General features: G+C 43.5%; 1 protein-coding gene across 1 annotated transcript; it reads right to left on the bottom strand.

The window, feature by feature from the left end:
- Nucleotides 1–15789: 15789 nt before the first annotated feature.
- LOC106584052 (fibronectin type III domain-containing protein 7) lies at nt 15790–21592 on the bottom strand. Its single transcript, XM_082967849.1, has 12 exons — nt 21576–21592; nt 21085–21342; nt 20489–20749; nt 19539–19796; nt 19013–19271; nt 18434–18720; nt 17826–18083; nt 17390–17647; nt 16946–17200; nt 16380–16640; nt 16031–16060; nt 15790–15868 (listed from the first exon to the last, which is right to left on the bottom strand). Exons 2-12 carry the CDS (start codon nt 21302–21304, stop codon nt 15837–15839), a joined length of 2379 nt encoding a protein of 792 aa, XP_082823975.1. The 5' UTR covers nt 21305–21342; nt 21576–21592; the 3' UTR covers nt 15790–15836.
- Between the last annotated feature and the right edge of the window lie 1755 nt (nt 21593–23347).

The raw sequence follows: 23347 nt of genomic DNA, 5'->3' as shown, positions 1-23347 counted from the left end.
GGAAGTTATCAATTATGATCATGGTCACAGGTCTATCGCAAATGTATCATTCTCCACATTTAATGTCAGTTTCATTGACTTTTCTCTGAAATTAGATGTTGGCATGTTGCCCTATCAGGGGCTATAGGCTACCTGTAGGTAGCTCAGCAACCCATAGCAAATATGAACCCAGATTTTAGTCAGTAGCCTATGCCTATTGAAATAAGTCAGTCTCGCAAATAGGCCATTTATAACGGTTTTTAGTCTTAACATTTGGTACATAATAACAGCACAATTGCCAGAAAATATCCTAACATTCGTATTTTCAAGTTCGTCCAAGTGTTTCTTGCACAGAGATTGAGATCCTCTGTCCAACTTTCATCACTCAAACTCTCCTGTTGGATTTATATATAGTTATGCACATGCGCAAACAGGATTTATTTACAATTATAAACTGGGTGGTTTGAGCCCTGAATGCTGATTGTTTGAAAGCCATGGTATATCAGACATACACCAAGGGAATGACAGAAACTTACTTTTTACTGTATAAGTATATTTCCTAGTTTTGATGTCTACAATGTAGATAATAGCACAAGTAAAGAGAAACCCTGGAATGAGTAGGTGTCCAAACTTTTGACTGGTACTGTACATTTTAATATTGTTATTTTGCTGTATTATTGATTTTGTATTGTAGATATGTTATGGTAGAGTACTGTGTAATAATGTGTTTTGTTATGTATTGTTTTATTGTATGTCATTGTGATTGGACCCCAGGAAGAGTAGCTGCTACCTTTGCAGCAGCTAGTAGACACTTTTCCAGTACATGACACACTGACATCATGTATAGATAGGCGCGACTCGTGGCGGCAGTAAGAAAGCTGCGCCCATTCAACATATCCTAGATTGATGTTTTTATTCATTCTAAACAAATAACTTTTGGGGTTTTTCATACGCTTACAATGATGTTTTGATTCTTGCTTGAACAGTCACTAAGATTATATTTGGTTGTGATCTTTGCAAAATAACTCGTCTTGATACAGCTGTTGTTAGCTAGAATGCTAACAATCATTGATATAGGCTGTAGCAAAAGCTAGCCAAAGAGCCATTTTACTGGATGAAGTTGAAGTGTTTTTTAAGTATAATGCAGTTGATTTGCGATGATCACACAAACATTATATAAAGCAAGACATTCATACCAGCCTTAAAATCCAATTATAATCCAAAAGTAGTGTGAAATGCCCTCAAAAGCAACATGGACATTTAGGCTTTTTTTTACTGGCATTCTGTCACGTCCTGACCAGCAGATGGAGCTGGTGTAGTAGTTTGGGGGTCAGGACGTGGCAGTCTGGTGTGTGTCTTGTGACTCCTGATCAGGAACAGCTGGGAATCGTTGTTCCTGATTGGGAGTCACATATGTAGGAGTTGTTTGTCACTGGGGTTTGTGGGTAATTGTTTCTTGTTTAGTGTGTTTGCACCTGACAGGACTGTTGGCTGTCAGTTTCCTTGTTTTGTTTTGTTTTGTTTTGTTTTGTTTTGTTTTGTTTTGTTTTGTTTTGTTTTGTTTTGTTTGTTTGTTTGTTTGTTTGTTTGTTTGTTTGTTTGTTTGTTTGTTTGTTTGTTTGTTTGTTTGTTTGTTTGTTTGTTTGTTTGTTTGTTTGTTTGTTTGTTTGTTTGTTTGTTTGTTTGTTTGTTCTTTCTAATTAAATTGAAAGATGAATACTAACTCTGCTGCATTTTGGTCCATTCCTGAAGACAGCCCTTACAGAATTACCCACCAAACAAGGACCAAGCAGCGGAAGAGGAAGGAGCAGCGACAGGAGAGAAAAAGGGAGGAATGGACATTGGAGGACGTCCTGGACGGCAAGGGAGTCTACACCTGGGAAGAGATCCTGGCCGGAAGGGATCGCCTCCCATGGGAACAGGTGGAGGCACTCAGGAGAGTGGAGGCAGCTGGACAGAGGAACCATCGGGAAAGTTACGCTGGAACACGGTTGGCTAGGAAACCCAAGAGGCAGCCCCAAGATTTTTTTTGGGGGGGGCACACGGGTAGCTTGGCCAGGCCAGGGAAGAGCCGTAAGCCAGCTACCCGTGACTACAGGGAGGTGCGTACGAGGTGGAGGGCGACATGTTACGCTGAGGTGCGCACCATCTCGCCTATACGGACGCACAGCCCAGTTCGCCCAGTACCAGCGCCCCGCAGGTGCCAGGGCAAGGGGAGCATCGAGCCGGAAGGGGTGATGCCAACCCTGCACTCAAGACCGCCAGTGCGCCCTTTCGGTCCGGTGTTTCCCGCCAGACGCACTAGCATGGAGGTGCGTGTCTCCGGGCTGGCACGTCCTATACCAGCCCCGCGCATCAGGAGTCTAGTGTGTCAACCCAGCCTCGCCAGTCAACAGTCATCAGAGCTGCCCGCCAGTCAACAGTCGTCATCAGAGCTGCCCGCCAGTCAACAGTCGTCATCAGAGCTGCCCGCCAGTCAACAGTCGTCATCAGAGCTGCCCGCCAGTCAACAGTCGTCATCAGAGCTGCCCGCCAGTCAACAGTCGTCATCAGAGCTGCCCGCCAGTCAACAGTCGTCGTCAGAGCTGCCCGCCAGTCAACAGTCGTCGTCAGAGCTGCCCGCCAGTCAACAGTCGTCGTCAGAGCTGCCCGCCAGTCAACAGTCGTCGTCAGAGCTGCCCGCCAGTCAACAGTCGTCGTCAGAGCTGCCCGCCAGTCAACAGTCGTCGTCAGAGCTGCCCGCCAGTCAACAGTCGTCAGAGCTGCCCGCCAGTCAACAGTCGTCAGAGCTGCCCGCCAGTCAACAGTCGCCAGAGCTGCCCGCCAGTCAACAGTCGCCAGAGAGGTCAGACTGCGCTGAACTGCCGGAGTGGCCAGACTGCGCTGAACTGCCGGAGTGGCCAGACTGCGCTGAACTGCCGGAGTGGCCAGACTGCGCTGAACTGCCGGAGTGGCCAGACTGCGCTGAACTGCCGGAGTGGCCAGACTGCGCTGAACTGCCGGAGTGGCCAGACTGCGCTGAACTGCCGGAGTGGCCAGACTGCGCTGAACTGCCGGAGTGGCCAGACTGCGCTGAACTGCCGGAGTGGCCAGACTGCGCTGAACTGCCGGAGTGGCCAGACTGCCCTGAACTGCCGGAGTGGCCAGACTGCCCTGAACTGCCCCGAGCGGCCAGACTGCCCTGAACTGCCCCGAGCGGCCAGACTGCCCTGAACTGCCCCGAGCGGCCAGACTGCCCTGAACTGCCCCGAGCGGCCAGACTGCCCTGAACTGCCCCGAGCGGCCAGACTGCCCTGAACTGGCCAGACTGCCCTGAACTGCCCCGAGCTGCCAGACTTCCCCGAGCGCCCCGAGCTGCCAGACTGCCCAGACTGCCCCGAGCTGCCAGACTGCCCCGAGCTGCCAGACTGCCCGAGCCTGAGCCGCCTCCAGGATAGGTGGGTTGGGGAGGGAGGGTGTAGCACAGTGCCGTCGTTGACGGCAGCCACCCTCCCTTATTGTTTAGGGTTACTGTTTTAGGGTTTTGTTGGGGATTTTGTTTGTTGGTGGTTTTTTGTTGTTGTGGTTAGGTGCATTCTGGGGTCTGCACCTTGAGGGGGGGGGGTACTGTCACGTCCTGACCAGCAGATGGAGCTGGTGTAGTAGTTTGGGGGTCAGGACGTGGCAGTCTGGTGTGTGTCTTGTGACTCCTGATCAGGAACAGCTGGGAATCGTTGTTCCTGATTGGGAGTCACATATGTAGGAGTTGTTTGTCACTGGGGTTTGTGGGTAATTGTTTCTTGTTTAGTGTGTTTGCACCTGACAGGACTGTTGGCTGTCAGTTTCCTTGTTTTGTTTGTTTGTTTGTTATAGTGTTCTTTCTAATTAAATTGAAAGATGAATACTAACTCCGCTGCATTTTGGTCCATTCCTGAAGACAGCCCTTACACATTCTAGAAGAACTTCCCAGTGTTCTGCCACCAACTCTGCCACACAGAAAAGGGTCTATGGGGATCCAGAATAAAATACAAACACCAAAATACATTAAGATCAGGTGTGGCCAATTAGTGGGCACGGCCGACACACCTGAGCACACTTAACAAGATAGAGGACAGAGAGAGTTTTGTTGACGTTGAGAATGGAATGTATGTTTTTCAATAACATTGCTAGAACTTTCTTTGAAAGTTACTAATGTTTTCTTGTAGATTTTATGGTAAGTTTTCTTCGTGTTCTGAGAACATGACTTTAAATAGAACCATGAGGAAACCTGAAGAAAACGTTATGCGGAGATACTGAAATTCCCACAGCAGAACGTTGTTTGTTAACTTTCTCTGAACTGTTGGAGAACATTATCCAAGGTCAAACCAGTCGGAGAACGTTCCTAGAACATTACCAAAAAATGTATAAAACGTAACCATGTTTTAACTTGTAGGAAATCTTCTGTTAAAGTTAAAATAACGTTTTTTTGTCAAGTTCCTTAAATGTGCTGAGAATGTTCCAAAGCCAAGCAACTATCCTGCACCATTCCCAGAAAGTTGTTGGAAGATTGTATGCAAAATAACCATAGGACAACCACGCTCTTACCAAGCTCTAAGAAACATTTAGCTGGGAAGCCCATTCTATTCATCTTTTGCTTCAACACCTTGCTTGTTTCAGCAAGGGGCAACAGTTTAATCACATTGTTAATTAACTAAATAAAATAAGTGTACATTGTTTTTGTTATTTGAAAACTCATGTTCCCTTTATCTAATATTAGGTTTTGCTTGAAGATCTGATAACATTCAGTATCAAAAATATGCAAAAATAGAGAAAATCAGAAATGGGGCAAATACTTTTTCACTTCACTGTAAAAGCACACATTCATTTAGGTTACAGACCATGTCACTAGGCCTAGGACCCCTAGACAAAGCGAGTGCAACAATATCTGTAGGCTAGTTATGAGGTTCATAACAGGAACCACCCATGCCAATCAAAACTTACTCCCTGAAAAGATAATAGGCAGCACATGTTTCTCCTGGAATGGAAGACAAAAGGACTATTCCTCTGTGACCAGCGTACTTCAATGTAGAATACAACTTTATTGTCCAATGTGAATTGGAAATGTATACTATTCCCCAGGCACCACACATGCACACACGAGAGGCTCTAGGGCTGTTCAATGTCAGTCCTGGAGGGCCGACACACTTCGGGTTTTCATCCTGTCCTTCTAATAAGGGACTAATTCAGACCTGGGACACCAGGTGAGTGTAATTAACTACGAGGTAGAAACAAAAAACAGTGTTTTCGGCCCTCCAGGACTGTAAATTAACGGCCCTGGAGGCAGCCAAAAAATCAGCGGCAGAGCAGCAGTTTAAGGGTTAAGTGTCTTGTCAAGGGCTTAACGGCAGCAGGTGGCACCTGAGATTTTGATGTCAGAAACCCACTGGTTGCCAGCTCACTCCCACCAAATTTCCCCGTCAGCCCTGGGATTTGAACCGACAACCCTCCGGTTACTGGCCCTAGAGATGATGAATACATTACATTATTCATTTGTTAAAAAGGTTTTATCACTTCAGAATACGCTTTCTTTTTTAGGAGTTATTTCATTAATGTTTGTACGAAATGCTAATTTGCATTTGATTATGTAATTAAATAGATTTCAAGCTGTATGAAGAACAACACAGCAAGAACATATTGGAATTGATTGCAGCCAGGTTGTGGTTTTGAGAGCTTCAAAGTTGAGTACCCATAGGACCTTCAGAAATGTGTCCATTTATTGAAGGAAGTGTGAGAGGAAGTCCAGCCACGGTTGATTGGGAGTGTAAGGGAAATGAGTGGTGATTGGATTGTCTGCAAGTCCATCAAGGAGTGTGGTGCTGGAAGTGAAGCATGATGGGGGTTGGGTTTGGAAAGTACTTTTCTATAACAGCCTAACCTCTTTTTATCAATCTCTCCAATTATATTACAAATATCCAAACAACAAATAATTAATGTAAGGAATGTGTTTTATTGAAAGGAATATGCAACAGTTTTATACAACCCAAAAAATACATACTCCAAACAGTTTTATTCTTATGGTTCATCCTGGGAATAAATGACAGAACTCAGAGAGGGCTTACAGTCAGACAGGTGGAAGATGCAATAATGTACAACCACCACACAACATTGAGGCAATGTTATGGCAACATTGTGTCGTGGTTGTGTGTTTGTTGGGTTGCTCCTCTTGTCTAATTTGCACAATTCAACACCCATAACATACACCCAGGAGGCAGAATACTTGGGAGTAATCTTTTACTGCAGTGGGCTAAATCAGGGTCACAGAGCGTTCCTTGGTAGTCTTAAACAAATCTACTTTGAAACGAAAGTATACACCTCACATGGTTACGCAATAAAAAAATAATAAAAAGAGTTGGAATGCATTCAATTTTGAGTTTGCGTCCCAATATTATATTTTATAAACAGTACATTCGGAAAGTATTCAGACCGCTTCACTTTTTCCACATTTTGTTACGTTACAGCCTTATTCTAAAATTGATTAAATCATTTTTTCCCCTCATCAATCTACACACAATCCCCTATAACAACAAAGCAAAAACAGGTTTTTAGAAATTTTTGAAAATGTATACAACAATTTTAACTGAAATATCACATTTACATAAGTATTCAGACCCTTTACTCAGTACTTTTTTGAAGCACCTTTGGCGGTGATTACAGCCTCGAGTCTTCATGGGTATGATGCTACAAGCTTGGCACACCTGTATTTGGGGAGTTTCTCCCATTCTTCTTTGCAGATCCTCTCAAGCTCTGTCAGATTGGATGGGGAGCGTCACTGCACAGCTATTTTCAGGTCTCTCCAGCGATGTTAGATCGGGTTTAAGTCCGAGCTACGGCTGAGCCACTCAAGGACATTCAGAGACTTGTCCCGAAGCCACTCCTGCGTTGTCTTGGCTGTGTGCTTAGGGTCGTTGTCCTGTTGGAAGGTGAACCGTAGCCCCAGTCTGAGGTCATGAGCGCTCTGGAGCAGGGTTTCATCGAGGATCTCTCTGTACTTTGCTCCGTTCATATTTCCCTCAATCCTGACTAGTCTTCCGAGACCCTGCCGCTGAAAAACAGTCCCACAGCATGCTGCTGCCACCACCATGCTTCACCGTAGGGATGGTGCCAGGTTTCCTCCAGATGTGACGCTTGGCATTCAGGCCAAAGAGTTCAATCTCATGGTCTGAGAGTCCTTTGGTGCCTTTTGGCAAACTCCAAGCAGGCTGTCATGTGCCTTTTACTGAGGAGTGGCTTCCATCTGGCCACTCTACCATAAAGGCTTGATTGGTGGAGTGCTACAGAGATGGTTGTCCTTCTGAAAGGTTCTCCCATCTCCACAGAGGAACTCTGGAGCTAAATCAGTGACCATCAGGTTTTTGGTCACCTCCCTGACCAAGGCTCTTCTCCCCCGATTGATCAGTTTTGCTGGGCGGCCAGGTCTAGGAAGAGTGGTTCCAAACTTCTTCCATTTAAGAATTATGGGAACACTGTGTTCTTGGGGACATTCAATGCTGCAGAAATGTTTTGGTACTCTTCCCCAGATCTGTGCCTCTACACAATTCTGTCTCAAAGCTCTACGGACAATTTCTTCAAACTCATGGCTTGGTTTTTGCTCTGACATGCACTGTCAACTGTGTGACCTTATATAGACAGGTGTGTGCCTTTCCAAATCATGTCCAATCAATTTAATTTACCACAGATGGACTCCAATCAAGTTGTAGAAACATCTCAAGGCTGATCAATGGAAAGAGGATGCACCCGAGCTCAATTTCGAGTCTCATAGCAAAGGGTCTGAATACTTTTTTATTTTTAATACATTTGCAAACATTTCTAAAAACCTGTTTTAGCTTTGTCATTATGGAGTATTGTGTGTAGATTGATGAGGAACATTTTATTTAATCCACTTTAGAAAAAGACTGTAATGTAACAAAATGTGGAAAAAGTCAAGGGGTCTGAATACTTTCCGAATGCACTGTACATCACAGAAGACTAAACTATAACGAAACTGTTTGACATAGAAACACTGGATTTTCGGCTTAAATTTTTCTTATAAAAAATATTAATAACATTCCACCCATGAGGCCATTAGAGGACGATTTGGTCATTTGACTGCAGGAAAGGCTACTCTACTTCATTTATTAAATGTTGTTCATCTTTGTTTTTTACATTTCCAATTAATGATCGATAGTTGCCATTTGAGTTTCAGTTTTAATAACAATCATTTCAATTACTTTGCATGATGTACAATTCTGTAAACTTATGTACAATCAATACATGGATTTAAATGTGGAACATTTCACCTCCTTAATTCTGAATACACATCTACTTTAATACATTTAATCCACATTTAGTCTGGTAACTACTTATCTTTTAAGTAGCAGTAATAGTAGGTACTTTTTTATTGCATTTGCGGACATATATCCAAATAAAAGCATTTAATCTGTCATTCTTATTAAAAACAATGATGAAAACACTTAATAAAAAAAGTGTTAGATAAAAATAAAAATAAAGCTACTTATTCAGGTTGAATTTGTTGTTAAATTCAGTATATTTGTTCAGATCAGTAACTGTAGATGTTTTGCACATCCAAAAACAGGTCTTAAACGAAGCTATAATTTAGGCTGGGATATTTTGTAGAGAGGTTCACTTCCTCTTTGGGATTGGTAGACATGTTGGGGGAATGAGGATGAGAAGCTTGTCTCTGCTCCTCCTGATATCTACGGGACTGGGAACTGTGAAAGCAGAGAAGAATAACATTTTAAACAATCAAATGAATTATGCATGTTAAAAGGGCGACTGCACTTCCTGATTTGGCCCGGTTTTGAAGATTGCTCATTAAGTAATGATGGAGGCCATGACTGAAGCCAAACAAGAGTTTGGTGGTGTGGTTTGATGTGGGTGTGTTATGTTTGGATATTGTACCCTGGCAGGTTCTGTTTGTCCCTCCTGAGTCACGATAGCAACAGCATAGCCACTTCCTTAAAATAGTCAGAATTAACCTAACATCAATCAAAAAATCTGTAACTAATTTAGACATTTTAGAGGTCTTAGTAGCGCAATTTGACATCGAGCTAAGGTCTTTGGTGCAGTATTTCTGAAGTTAAAACGTGCATGAAAAACTGGTCAGTGCACTGCTTAGCATTCTATCGAGTTGGGAAAGTCTGGTTGCGTGCTCAGGACTGATTTATGAGAACAATAACATGTCTACAACTTCATCATCGGCAAGCTGTAAAACTATCATAAATAAAGCACAAGCTACACACTGTTTATCGGTGCCTAAAATCACTTAATAGCTAGCTAAGTTCCAACTGTTTGTCAATGAAGCTAGCAAGTAGTAGCGAGCAGGGACATTGAGCAGCCAGGCCACAATCAACTTATTAAGTCACTGGCGAGTGGTGACTGTGCTTCAGTGCTGTTTAGTTTTTTTATAACTTTCACACTATCTATTATAGGTCTGCTGACTTTTGAAGATAGGAAATTTCACTCCAAGCTATCTTGAATGTCAATGCTCATCCCCTAGCCGGGAGGGTGAGGGTCAGCACCCCTACCCTCAGCACCCCTACTTCCCGCGGTTATGAATGCAACTGGTCGATTGATGTGAATATAATGTAGCCTATGGATCTGGGCTAATGCAAGTGGTGGGTTAAATCACTAGTAAGCCTAGTAGGCTATAGCCAGTTATCACATACTGTCATAAGCAGGGATGTAGTGCTGCCATAGCGGGAGGAAGAGGCGTCATTTTTTTCAGTTCGAGAATACACGGAGCTGCATGGTAAAATAATTTATGGAAAATTCATTCTGATAAATTCTAAATAAATTATATTTAGGCCTAATTTCCACTAAAATGCCATGAAAATGATAGAACACCAAACTAAATAAATATGTAGGCTATAGCAGCCTATTCGTAGCTAGCTTAAATGGCAGTCTGGTCTCATAGACTGGACGTAAACATACATCCGGGAGACTCAAATTAGTTTGATATGTTGCGTTTGCTATGGTTACATAAGACAGATGGTTACTTAAGGCAAAAACGAAAGAAGGGTGGTTGCTCGGGGTGGAAGGTGGTTGTTTAAAATCAACGTCTAGCAACCAAAACTTTACAAGATTGAATCTTATCATGGACAACTTTAGTATTTTAGCTAATTCACTTTTCAACTACTTATTACTTTTTATCTACTTTGCATGTTAGATAACCCTTTCCGTAACCTTAAACCTTTTAGCTAACCCTTCCCCTAACCTTAACCTTAACCCTTTAACATAACTCCTACATTTAATCTCTCTTTCGTATCTTCTGAGATTCCTATATATATTGGAAAGATGCCGCGGTCATACCCCTCTTCAAAGGGGGAGACACTCTAGACCCAAACTGCTACAGACTTATATCTATCCTACCCTGCCTTTCTAAGGTCTTCGAAAGCCAAGTTAACAAACAGATTACCAACCATTTCGAATCCCACCGTACCTTCTTTGCTATGTAATCTGGTTTCAGCGCTGGTCATGGGTGCAGCTCAGCCACGCTCAAGGTCCTAAACGACATCATAACCGCCATCGATAAGAGACATTACTGTGCAGCCGTATTCATCGACCTGGCCAAGGCTTTCGACTCTGTCAATCACCACATTCTTATCGGCAGACTCAATAGCCTTGGTTTCTCAAATGATTGCCTCGCCTGGTTCACCAACTACTTCTCTGATAGAGTTCAAATCGGAGGGCCTGTTGTCCGGACCTCTGGCAGTCTCTATGGGGGTGCCACAGGGTTCAGTTCTCGGGCCGACTCTCTTCTCTGTATACATCAATGATGTCGCTCTTGCTGCTGGTGATTCTCTGATCCACCTCTACGCAGACGACACCATTCTGTATACCTCTGGCCCTTCTTTGGACACTGTGTTAACTAACCTCCAGACGAGCTTCAATGCCATACAACTCTCCTTCCGTGGCCTCCAACTGCTCTTAAATGCAAGTAAAACTAAATGCTTGCTCTTCAATCGGTCGCTGTCCGCACCTGCCCGCCCGTCCAGCATCACTCACTACTCTGGACAGTTCTTACTTAGATTATGTGGACAACTACAAATACCTAGGTGTCTGGTTGGACTGTAAACTCTCCTTCCAGACTCACATTAACATCTCCAATCCAAAATGAAATCTAGAATCGCCTTCCTATTTTGCAACAAAGCATCTTTCACTCATGCTGCCAAACATACCCTCGTAAAACAGACCATCCTACCGATCCTCGACTTCGGCGATGTCATTTACAAAATAGCCTCCAACACTACTCAGACTGCATCCAGTTTGCTATCACAGTGCCATCCGTTTTGTCACCAAAGCCCCATATACTACCCAACACTGCGACCTGTACGCTCTCGTTGGCTGGCCCTCGCTTCATACTCGTCGCCAAACCCACTGGCTCCAGGTCATCTACAAGTCTCTGCTAGGTAAAGCTCCGCCTTATCTCAGCTCACTGGTCACCATAGCAGCACCCATCCGTAGCACGCGCTCCAGCAGGTATATCTCACTGGTCACCCCCAAAGCCAATTCTTCCTTTGGCTGCCTTTCATTACAGTTCTCTGCTGCCAATGACTGGAACGAACTGCAAAAATCACTGAAGCTGGAGACTCATATGTCCCTCACTAGCTTTAAGCACCAGCTGTCAGAGCAGCTCACAGATCACTGCACCCCTACATAGCCTTTCTGTAAATAGCCCATACAATTACCTCATCCCCATACTTTATTTATTTATTTATCTTGCTCCTTTGCACCCCAGTATCTCTACTTGCACATTCATCTTCTGCACATCTACCATTCCAGTGTTTAATTGCTATATTGTAATTACTTCGCCACCATGCCCTATTTATTGCCTTACCTCCCTTATCCTACCTCATTTGCACATGCTGTATATAGACTTTTCTACTGTATTATTGTAGTATGCTTGTAGTATGTTTGTTTATTCCATGTGTAACTCTGTGTTGTTGTATATATCGAACTGCTATGCTTTATCTTGGCCAGGTCGCAGTTGCAAATGAGAACTTGTTTTCAACTAGCCTACCTGGTTAACCTCCCTGGGCAAGGTGGAACATTATGTTATACAGTACCTGCATGTTTTGTTCAATCAAGTTCATATTTATATCAAAAACCAGATTTTTACATTAGCATGTGATGTTCAGAACTAGCATACCCACCGCAAACTTCTGGTGAATTTACTAAATTTCTCATGATTAACGTTCACAAAATAAATAACAATTCTTTTAAGAGTTATAGATACAGACCTCCTTTATGCAATCGCGGTGTCAGATTTTAAAATAGCTTTTCGGCGAAAGCACATTTTGCAATAATCTGAGTAGATAGCCCGGCCATTACGGCTAGCTAATTTGACACCCACCAAGTTTGGCCCTCACCAAACTCAGATTTACTATAAGAAAAATTGGATTACCTTTGCTGTTCTTCGTCAGAATGCACTCCCAGGACTTCTACTTCAACAACAAATGTTGTTTTGGTTCCAAATAATCCATAGTTATATTCAAATAGCTTCGTTTTGTTCGTGCGTTCAGGTCAGTATCCGAAAGGTGACGCGCGAGCGCATTTCGTGACAAAAAATGTCAATATATTCCATTACCGTACGTCGAAGCATGTCAAACGCTGTTTAAAATCAATTTTTATGCAATTTTTCTCGTAAAATAGCGATATTATTCCAACCGGGCGACGTTGTATTCATTGAAAGACTGAAAGAAAAACATGGTGTCACGTCCTGGCCAGTATAAGGGTTAATTGTTATTGTAGTTTGGTCAGGACGTGGCAGAGGGTATTTGGTTTATGTGGTTCGGGGTGGTGTTTTTTCTAAAAGGGCATTTGATTTAAGTATTCCGGGGTTTTTGGGCACTGTTCCTTGTTTACGTATTTCTATGTTGATCTAGCTGGTTGTATGTCTATGTTTGGTTAATTGGGGTGGACTTCCAATTGAAGGCAGCTGTGTGGTGTTGCCTTTGATTGGAAGTCCTATATTAGTTGGGTGTGTTTGTCTGTGTATTTGTGGGAGATTGTTTCTTGTTTAGCGTGAGTGAGCCTAACAGGACTGTCTAGTAATCGTGAGTTCGTTTTGTTATTTTTGTATGTTCATTTTTTAGTTTATTATATGTTCAAAATGAACTATCTCAACTCTGCTGCATATTGGTCCTCATTTTCCGACGATGATTTCGCCATATCGTCTGACGACGAAGAAATCCCTGACACATGGAGTCGTCTCGTGGATGCGCATCTCCAGTGTCATTGTTCCCTGCCTGACCACTCACAAAAACTCCTACTGTTTTTCGCCCAGAGACTGCAGAGACGTCATTCCACTTTCTGGCGCCTTCTGAGAGCCAATGGAAGCCTTAGAAAATGTCACGTTACAGCAGAGATGCTGTATTTTTGATAGAGATGCCACAGAAGGAGAACAAATTGTCAGACAGGGCACTTCCTGTATGGAATCTTCTCAGGTTTTGGCCTGCCATATGAGTTCTGTTATACTCACAGACATCATTCAAACAGTTTTAGAAACTTCAGAGTGTTTTCTATCCAAATCTACTAATAATATGCATATCCTACCTTCTGAGCCTGTGTAGCAGGCAGTTTAATTTGGGCACGCCTTTCATCCGGACGTCAAAATACTGCCCCCTACCCTAGAGAAGTTAAAGGGCTAATCAGCAGCTGCTACATCCATTTTTGGACATATAAATGAATTGTATGTACCCATTGATGCCTCATAAGTTTAGTTCAAATGTCTTTCCCCATCAGAACCCAAAATATAAGCTTTTTTTACTCCAATGTTAGTAAACAAAGAAAATGTAAACAAATAAAATATAGCCTCAAAACATGGTTAAAACTATAACATTGATATCATTGATGGTCAATCCTTGCGTCCATAGCTCTGTCTATGAATTTGAGTGATACAATTTCTCCAGCCCCATACCTAAGCTTTTTACTGAACCAGGGCCGGGGAAGCCGCTTTGCTGTTCTTTCTACTGCTGATTGCTGCTTTAAGATGCGTTCTGTTTCTCTAATCCTACCCTCTAGTTCTCATGCTATTTTAGAGCCATTGAGGCTTATTGTTGAGTTCATTTTAGCTGTATTTCTGGTTTTTGTGACGCCTCTCCTTGCTTGAAAAATGGCTGTGTGGTTTTTCTTGTCATGGTGATGTCCTAACATAATCTAATGCTATGCTTTCACCGTAAAGCCTTTTTGAAATCGGACAATGTGGTTGGATTAACGAGAAGATTATCTTTAAAATGGTGTAAAATACTTGTATCTGTGAGAAATTTGAATTATGAGATTTTTGTTGTTTTGAATTTGGCGCCCTGCTATTTCACTGGCTGTTGAATAGTGTGTCCCACAAGCAAAATATACGATTTGTGAACTTGTGTTCAAGTAGAGGGAGGAATTTTATTTTGAAGCTTTTTGCATGATGTCGCTGTTTTCACGGAGCTGTTCAAAGGGGCAGTTGACTTTTAAAGAGTGAAGTGAAAATTTCACTGTGAACTCAAATGTAATGTGAAAATGTTGCCTTCCTTGCAATGTCTGTATGACCAGCAGAGGGAAACTGCTACTCTTAATCCCGAGAGAACCGTTACAGCAATGCACTCCATAGGACTCACATTTACACCCTAAAGATATGAGTATATTTGCAGGGCCCCCATCCTACACACATTAGTAATTGTAAGGCAGGAGCAGACTGGGACCAGAAATTGGCTATGGCATTTCTAACATACCAGCCCATTTTTCCCTTGAGGCACCCACACTGGACCATTTTTCCCCCTTGAGGCCTGTGTTATTAGCCAGATAATTATAATTTAACCCCCCCAAAAAACAAGTTAGACAGGCCCATTGGGCAAAACATTTGCACGAAATGCCAGATTTCCAGTCTGCTCCTGTTGTAAGGTGGAGACTTGTAGTAGGGAGGTGGCTATCTGAGTCAGTTTTTGTAATTCTCATAATAGTGTTTTATATCAACTATCTATTTCATAGACAGTTTCATTTCCCCTGTATCGATTATGTTACTTCAACGGTATTATGGCTGTCCCTGTAAAATAACACCTTGTCACACCCTGATCTGTTGCACCTGTCTTTGTGATTGTCTCCACCCCCTCCAGGTGTCGCCCATCTTCCCCATTATCCCCAGTGTATTTATACCTGTGTTCTCTGTTTGTCTGTTGCCAGTTCATCTTGTTTGTCAAGTCAACCAGCGTTTTGTTCTCTGCTCCTGCTTTTCCCAGTCTATCTTTTTCTCGCCCTCCTGGTTTTGACCCTTGCCTGTCCTGACTCTGAGCCCGCCTGCCTGACCATTCTGCCTGCCCCTGAGCTTGCCTGCTGACCTGTACCTTTGCCCCACCTCTGGATTATTGACCTTTGCCTGCCTGCCATCCGGTACCGTTGCCCCACCTCTGGTTTACTGACCCCTGCCAGCCTTGACCTGTCTATTGCCTGCACCTGTTGGATTATTAACCCGTTGTTAATTCAACGCTGTCTGCATCTGGGTTTTACCTTCATACCTGGTACACTGGATAGATGCAGTGAAATGTGTATGTGACAATTAAACATATAAATACTGTATATAAAGGTCTATGGCTGAAAACCCTATTCACTCTGACAGGCTGAGGACGTTTTTTATTGACCCATAAATTCAGTTTAATGCTTCCTGTTGTGCTCTGCTGTGATTCGATCCGCCACTCAAAGGCTATTTATTCCTAGAGTGTGTTCAGCTGGGATGACACGGGAGCTACTTTGGGAGATAATGGTAAATGCAGAAGTTATAGTATTATGAGTGTATGTTTGGATTGTGTACTAGAGGTGCTCTGATTCAAACTGATAAGAAATTGCATGATACATACCATCTGCTAGTCCAGACTTCTCTTTCCTCGATAGATTACTATGGGAAAGAATATATTTGAGAAATGTTAGAGAAGTGAATACATTTTGCACTGATGCATAATTTCCCCTCCATTTTATCCCACAAAATACCATAGGCTTGAGTCTGTGAAAACCAATACTAGGCTACAGATAATTTATGAAAAAGTACTCAAAAACATACCCATTCCAACATTGCTTCCCGAGCAGGAAACTGAAATCAGACAAGAATATGTTAATCAATCAATCAATCAAATTTATTTGCAAAGCCCTTCTTACATCAGCTGATGTCACGAAGTGCTGTACAGAAACCCAGCCTAAAACCCCAAACAGCAAGCAATGCAGGTGTAGAAGCACGGTGGCTAGGAAAAACCTAGGAAGAAGCCTAGAGAGCATAATAATCTGGTATATGCCAATGACTTTGTAAAACCATGCTATACAAACGAAGAAAAATGAACTTGACTGAAATGTAATTTCCTTTTAGATTATCTATGTAGATCTTTCAAGTGGTATTGTGGTATTGAGTAGCCTACCTGAGTACATCCTCTGGGGGCAGAACTGGACCATGGCTCCGTCCTGGGTGAGAGGGGCCACCACTACGTTGTAGACGTCCCCACACATGATCTCCGGCACTTCACAGGTGTTGCCCCCGGGGGGAGGGGTGCAGGTGTAGTTGGACTGGCTACCAACCATCTTGGCCGTGTAGTTATGGAGACCGCCAGTGGAACGCCAGTATACACGCAGTGTGTTGTTGGCCATCCTGTACAGCTTCACGCCCGATGGACAACAAGCACCTGGGAGGGAAAGATAGTTCAGTATGGCACTAGAGTGGCAACTGTGCAGGGTGCAATGGTATGTGGATGTTAAAATGTACTTGGCTATGATCAAACTGACACTCTTCTGTAACTTAATGCTATAGAAATTAATTGTGTGTAATTCACCTAGAGTCAGTAATTCACCTAGAGTCAGTATTTCACCTAGAACGTTTTCCATTTTTCCATTCCACTGACTCAGTGGTCCCATTGTTGCTATGATAGGTGCTTGTGTCTTTCACTCATTGGATGAGAAGCTGGGATATATTAATCTATCTGTCACTTACTGGATGAGAAGCCATGATAGGTGCACTCAGACATGTGTCCAGTGCGGCTGATGGCCTCCATGCTGACGGTGTAGTTTGTTCCGCAGGTGATGCATCCCATCAGGCAGTGGGTGTCCAGGGTGTGGCAGCGGGCGTTGCCTTTCGGTGAGGTCAGAGAGGTCATGTAGGTGTGTGTGCCTCTCGCCATCGACCAGGTGACATTGGTCATGGCCTGAGTCACCTGTTCAACGTTAAGGGTTGCCGGGCAACAGGGTGCTAGGGGACGAATGGAAAGCACAATTGTGAGAAATGTATACTTATTTTTTTTTATCTATCTGCAGATAGCTGGACGAACAACTTCATAAAAGTTTCACCACAACATCACCAGTAACAAGTGATACCAGTAGTCCAAACGAATTAACCAAAACCTTTCCCTTTCTCCATATAATTTCCATGGTTCCCTACCTGTTTCCAGTGGAATACTGTAGCTGGGAAAACTGTCGCCCACGGTGGTGGTGGCTATGGCGCTGACCTCATAGACCTCACCACAGGGCAGGTCAAGTATCTCACAGGAAGTTCCTCTGGAAGTGCAGGTGTTTCTGTTGTCCTGGGCCACTACGCTCACTTTGTAGGTGGTACCTGCTCTGTTGGGAGCACTAAAGCTGACATTGACACTGGTTGTGTTGATCTGGGTCACATTCAGGATCTCTGGCATACAGGGAGCTGAGAAAGTGAAGGAGAGAGGAAGTGGCATGGGGAGGGTTAGCGTCACCGTGATCTTTTACCTGTGGGTGTAATGACACACATCATGTTTTCCCATTCATCCAAATAAACTGATGATATGATTAGTTAGCAGACACTTTGTCTATGTGGCAATTTAAAAAAAATATGTTTGTGTTACCCGTCTCCTTGGTGTGTGATCTGCAGGTGTGGTTGCACCCTCTAATCTCATTACAGGGGATCACCACCACACTGTAGGGCATGTTACAGGTGAGGTCGGAGAGAGCGCACACTGGTGCCGTGTCGTTACACAGGATGACCTCTGACCCTTCCACCGCCCGCGTCTCGTACACCTCAGCCCCGCGCACTGCTGACCACATGATCTCCAGGGTGCCGGGGGAGGCCAGGGAGATGAACACATCCTCGGGACAACAGGGTACTGGGGACGGACAGAGAGAGAGAGAGAGAGGGAGAGAGTAAGAAAGAGATAAAGAAAGAGAGAGAGAGAGAGAGAGAGAGAGAGACATGGAATATATTTATTTCAGTACTTAGCCCACGTCAGTTCATATTGACAATGATATATCTGAAGAACATCTATCAGCATTCATATTTATTAAGATCCCCATTCAATGAGCTGAATGAGACTTGTGTGAGCTGTTTTTTTTTTAAATGGCGTGATTTCAGAGGCACATTATGTGTACTGGGTCTCTGGGTAGAGTGTGTGGTTATGTGAATGACTGGGTTCGAATCGGCACACCGCTAGACCGTAGAGCTAAAGCTTCTACTTACAGGTGGTGTAGTTGAGCACGGGGCCCGGTGGGCTGGATCCGGACAGGCTGAAGGCGAACACGGTCATCAGGTAGGTGTATCCACACTGGCAGTGATAGTTACAGCTGGTGGAGCTGGTGTTGCACCTCTCCTCCTGACCATCATCCCTCTTGATGAAGGCCACGTAGGTGTCGGTGTAGGGTATGGCGTCCCACAACACAGAGCAATTACCTGCCTTGGTCTCCTCCACATGCAGAGGCTCAGGTGGGCAGGGGACTGCAGGGAAACACTCGGCAGGTGTGCAGTTATTAGATGTTCATTATATGGTTATTAGATGTTTGTAATAGTGGCTAAAGGTCAAGTTATTCATGTTACTTTAAATGAATTCCTGTGTTGTTAGTACCTTACATATGCATCTCATGTGTTGATGAAATAGTAGAATGATCTCAAGTGTATCAATATGCTGTGCTTTACATAGCAGGTTTGTGTCTTCTATTACTAGATAGAAGACAAACACAAACCTGCCATAAACCTGCCATAAAACAAACAATCGATTTGTTTGTTTGATTGATTGATTGACTGACTGATTGATATGTCTACTCACAGGTGATGAACTCCTCAGGAGAAGAAGGGATGCTGGGTCCTCCCTCGTTGATGGCTGTCACGGTGACGGTGTGTCTCTGGCCACACCCCACGGGGGCCAGGGTGCAGGTGCCGGTGGTAGAGGTACAGTTCAGCCCCTCTGAGCTGAAGGCCAGGTACTCCCCTGCCCCCTGAGATGGAGCCCAGGACACAGACAGACCAGCTTCAGAGCCCACCATCCTCACCTCCAACTCAGTGAGCCCAGGGATGCATGGACCTGGAGGGAGGAGAGAGAAACAACATGAGCACACACACAATTAGGTACAGACCTAGATGAATCCTAAATGTGCTTACAAATATACTGCACAAATTGGTGCTCTCGCTTGCCATTTGCTCCACCCTATCCCTATCAGGTCTTGAAAAAGCCTCATTAACTGAAATTGAAATAAAGCTAGATAAGGTCCATTTTCTGAAGAAAATGTAACAGTGCAGTGTAACACTGAAGAGTGTACTTGCTAACCAAAAATCCCCCTCTCTTCCTTACGTGTGATCTGGCAGACGGTGAAGTCGTCTCCCTGTCTTTTCTCGGGGTCCCAGGCGTTGCCCTTGATGCAATAGGTTGTCCCGGCCTCCAGGCCAGAGAAGGTCACGCTGGTGTCGGTGGTGTTGAGCTTCACCCTGCTGTCTGAGCCCTCCATGATGATGCTGATGGTGTACAGGAGAACGTGGTCCACAGGCTCCCACCCCACCACAATGGTGTCATTGCTGGGAGAGGTGGAGCTGAGCTTGGGCGCAGCAACCACTTTAGGAGAGAGACAGCAATGAGACATGTTATGTAGGGTGTGTATTTGTTTGTCTGTGTTGGGACTGTTCATGATTTGCCTTTTAATTGTGTGATATCATTCAGAAAGCTCTAAATTGTATTTTCTGTTCTGTGGGATCACTTTACAATGTACTATATGACTGAGATTTGAGACGATCAAAATTCTCTCCCTCTCCTCTGCCTTCTAAAGAAGGTCAAACCACAACACAATAGGATGAAACTGCTGGTGGCTTGTTTTGGTACATGAAGATATCCGATAGGCTGACTAACTCAGGTCCTATTCCCAGGGTAACCAACGCAGTGTTCTCAGTTGTCAACCCAGTTAGGTTTATTCTTTGTGTATGGAGAGGGGTCAGATATAATTACAGCGGATACCTCCCTCCTCAGGGCAGCAAGAGCATCTCACTAATAGAGGAAAGTACCGGATTTGCAATACCTCATCTGAAATCAGGTTTTTAAGGTCAGGTATGTAGCTACAATCCTCTTCCTGGCTTTGGTTCATTTACGTCAGCAAAGAGATCGAGTGACTTATGGTGGGGGCACTGGAGATAAAGGTTGTTACTGTTTTCCCTGTCAATGACTAATTTCTTTATACCAGGCTTTCATACTCTTGTGTTTTTTTCTTTCCCCAACAGACGGTGAATGTGAATGTGAGGTACAAGGGACAATACCTGTCTTTGCTACCACAGGGAGGGAAGGCTGGCTTCTGCCTCCGCTGTTGACGGACATGACACTGAGAGTGTAGTCGGTGTAGGCCTGAAGGTTGAGCACGGTCCCAGGGGAAGAGGACACCTCGGTTTCGCAGAAGAAGGACATGTCGGCGGTCTCGGCACGCAGGATGTAGGAAGTGGCACCGGACACCTGAGTGAACTCCACGGTCATGCTCTCACTCTGTTTTGATGTTGCCATGTTGATGGTGGGCACCTCAGAAGCTACAGAAAAAACAAGAAGAGGGAATTGTTGAAACTCACTTAAGGAGATACCCGCATGAAAATGTAAGGATTGTAACCAGTTACACCACAATAATCATAACTGGTTTTATTTTTCACTATAAGCCAACTGTAATAATATACTTTATATTTCTTATGAGAGGTTGTCCCTTAACATTGCTCTAAGGACAGATTTTCTATATTCCCTTATGAGAGAGAAAAACAGAACTGGCCCTGGAGCGGAGATTAATAACAGAATGTTACGAGATCACAACATAATGTATAGCCTATTGTTTCACCATCATCTCCTTAGGGTCACATAGGAGACAGTGATTTACCGGTGGTCTCTTCTACTTCAGCCTGGCTCAAAACATTCAGGCTGTTATCCATGGCCTCAGCCCTGATGATGTACATGTTGTTGGGGGTTAGAGAGTTGATGGAGCCCATCACAGAGTTGGCACCGAACTGGGCGAATGCTGAGGCATCCAGGGAGTTCTTGGAGGTTGCTGTGATCTTGTAGGAACTGGCTCCTGAGCATCTGCTCCACTGCACTGTCATACTCTTAGATGTTACGGTGAATATCGACACTGTGATTTCTATATGAGGTGAGAGACAGAATCACTGTCAAATACTGGGTTAATGTCTGGATCAAATTAGAACATATTATAGCACTACTATTGCATACATGTACTACATATTACATGATCATTCCAGTGTAATAATCAGGATTATTTTAATCCACTTTCATCCGACCATCATTTTCTGCAGTTGAAAAATATAGACTGTTTAGGAATGTGCATGTAATGTGACAAAAATATAAATGTTTTACCTGATGAAGCTGAACTCTGGGAGTAAAAACAGAAAAGGAAGTAAAAACAGAAAAATATATATATAATAATTTAAGGGAATGTAAAAAAAAATTACATTACACAATGTCCATACCATGAGAAGTTTTATAAAATTCAAACAATCACTTTCCTGGAATGAATGTTCCCTACTCAAGGTTAATCTTACACCTGATGACAGGTATGCCAGTCAATAAGGCAGTGTTCTCTCTAGATAGCTCATTCCTTTTCCTCCAACAGACTATTCATGTTCTTCTGATGTTATTGCAATAGTAATGTATTTGAAATATATGCTATGTCCTACACAAATAGCACAGGTATATAGCTTCACAGTAAAAAAAAAAAAAAAGTCCTCCTTCTTACCTGAGAGCCTCTGCCTATCAAGGCAAAAATCACCATCCAATTAATAAATCCCATTCTGTTTTTTTCTTCTTGATGTTATCCTTTTCTGTTGTTTCTTGCACTCTGGGGTTTCTCTCGACTAGTTGAAAGGAGCTATTTGAGAATTGCTTCACGTTCTATGTTTCATCTTTTCTTTAACACATTTCTGGTCTGTGTTGACTGAAATACCTATATGTGACCCCGCCCACTGCAGCCAATCATTGGCAGGGCCAGAACAGCTACCTGCAGGCAGGGGTGTGTTCAGTTCGCTCCAACGTTTGCTACATTTGTATTGAACGACACATTTCCCCCAAAACGGTGCACGGGTACGTTTCCGGTTTGCTCCCGTTTGGTGGGTGTGGCGAGGTGTGGCCTGATCAATATGGGTGTGACCATATGGGTGTGACATTATCTCACATTTCTTTTAGACTAACATTTAGTTTTCAACAGCGGAGATTTGTATAAACTTTGCTGTCTGTCTCTCTGACATTTGCAACATTGTTTCAATATTTAAATTTGATCTCCAGCTGTCCCATAGTAATGAACATGTCGGGAGTCGGGATGAGACAGACAGGCAGGCAGAATTTCGCAGCCAGTCGAAATCATGAATCAGCTGGCATCATTTTTATGGATATATACAAAGAAATGTAAATTGATTTTTTTTTTAAACGAAACAAAGTGCAGCTAGTTTGCAGTCTTTCCAGCTTTAGTTTGAAGTGATTGTGTTAGCTGTGTTGTTGGCTAGCTCCTCTGAACAACAGTGACCTGACAAGAAAGCACATTTTCTTGCCAGGCGAAATCGCGCCTCATTGGCTCATTGTTATTGATGTATCCAAATAAATGTCACAAGAAAACAGCATAAACAATTATGGATCAAGCTAAAAACCCATAGCCTAACGTTAGCTAGCTAGCTGCTAGGAGGACATCATGTCATTGGATGAGTGGGTGAGTGACAGACTTTTCCCCCTCGTATGGCTACACAGCTAGAGATGCACGTGTCATCAGGTTTGGTGGCAAGAAATGTGAATCGCTTTGCTAGTTATGCTAAATGACGGTTATCCAGTTAGCATATCTCTTGTTCTCAAATTCACTCTGGCTAGCTATCTACTCTGATTTCAGAGCACTCTTGTTTGAGTGTGCCAGAGTGCAGAATAACTGATGAATTTACAAACACACAAGATCCACTGAATATGACTGGTGTCAGTAAATGTAGGCAAAAAAAGTAATAATTAGTCACGAATGCTCTATAAAACATGTATACAGCCTAACCAGCTCTGCTAGGGCGAGTAAAAGGGTAATTGAGGTGTTCTCTCATTTGTGTCTGGAAGTAGCTAGCAAGCTAGTCAACTTCAGCCAGTTAGCTTGGGTACTTGAT

Source organism: Salmo salar, chromosome 23 (assembly GCF_965601325.2).
Source record: "Salmo salar chromosome 23, fSalSal1, whole genome shotgun sequence".
Taxonomy (NCBI): domain Eukaryota; kingdom Metazoa; phylum Chordata; class Actinopteri; order Salmoniformes; family Salmonidae; genus Salmo; species Salmo salar.
This window is presented reverse-complemented; position numbering and strand designations above follow the sequence as displayed.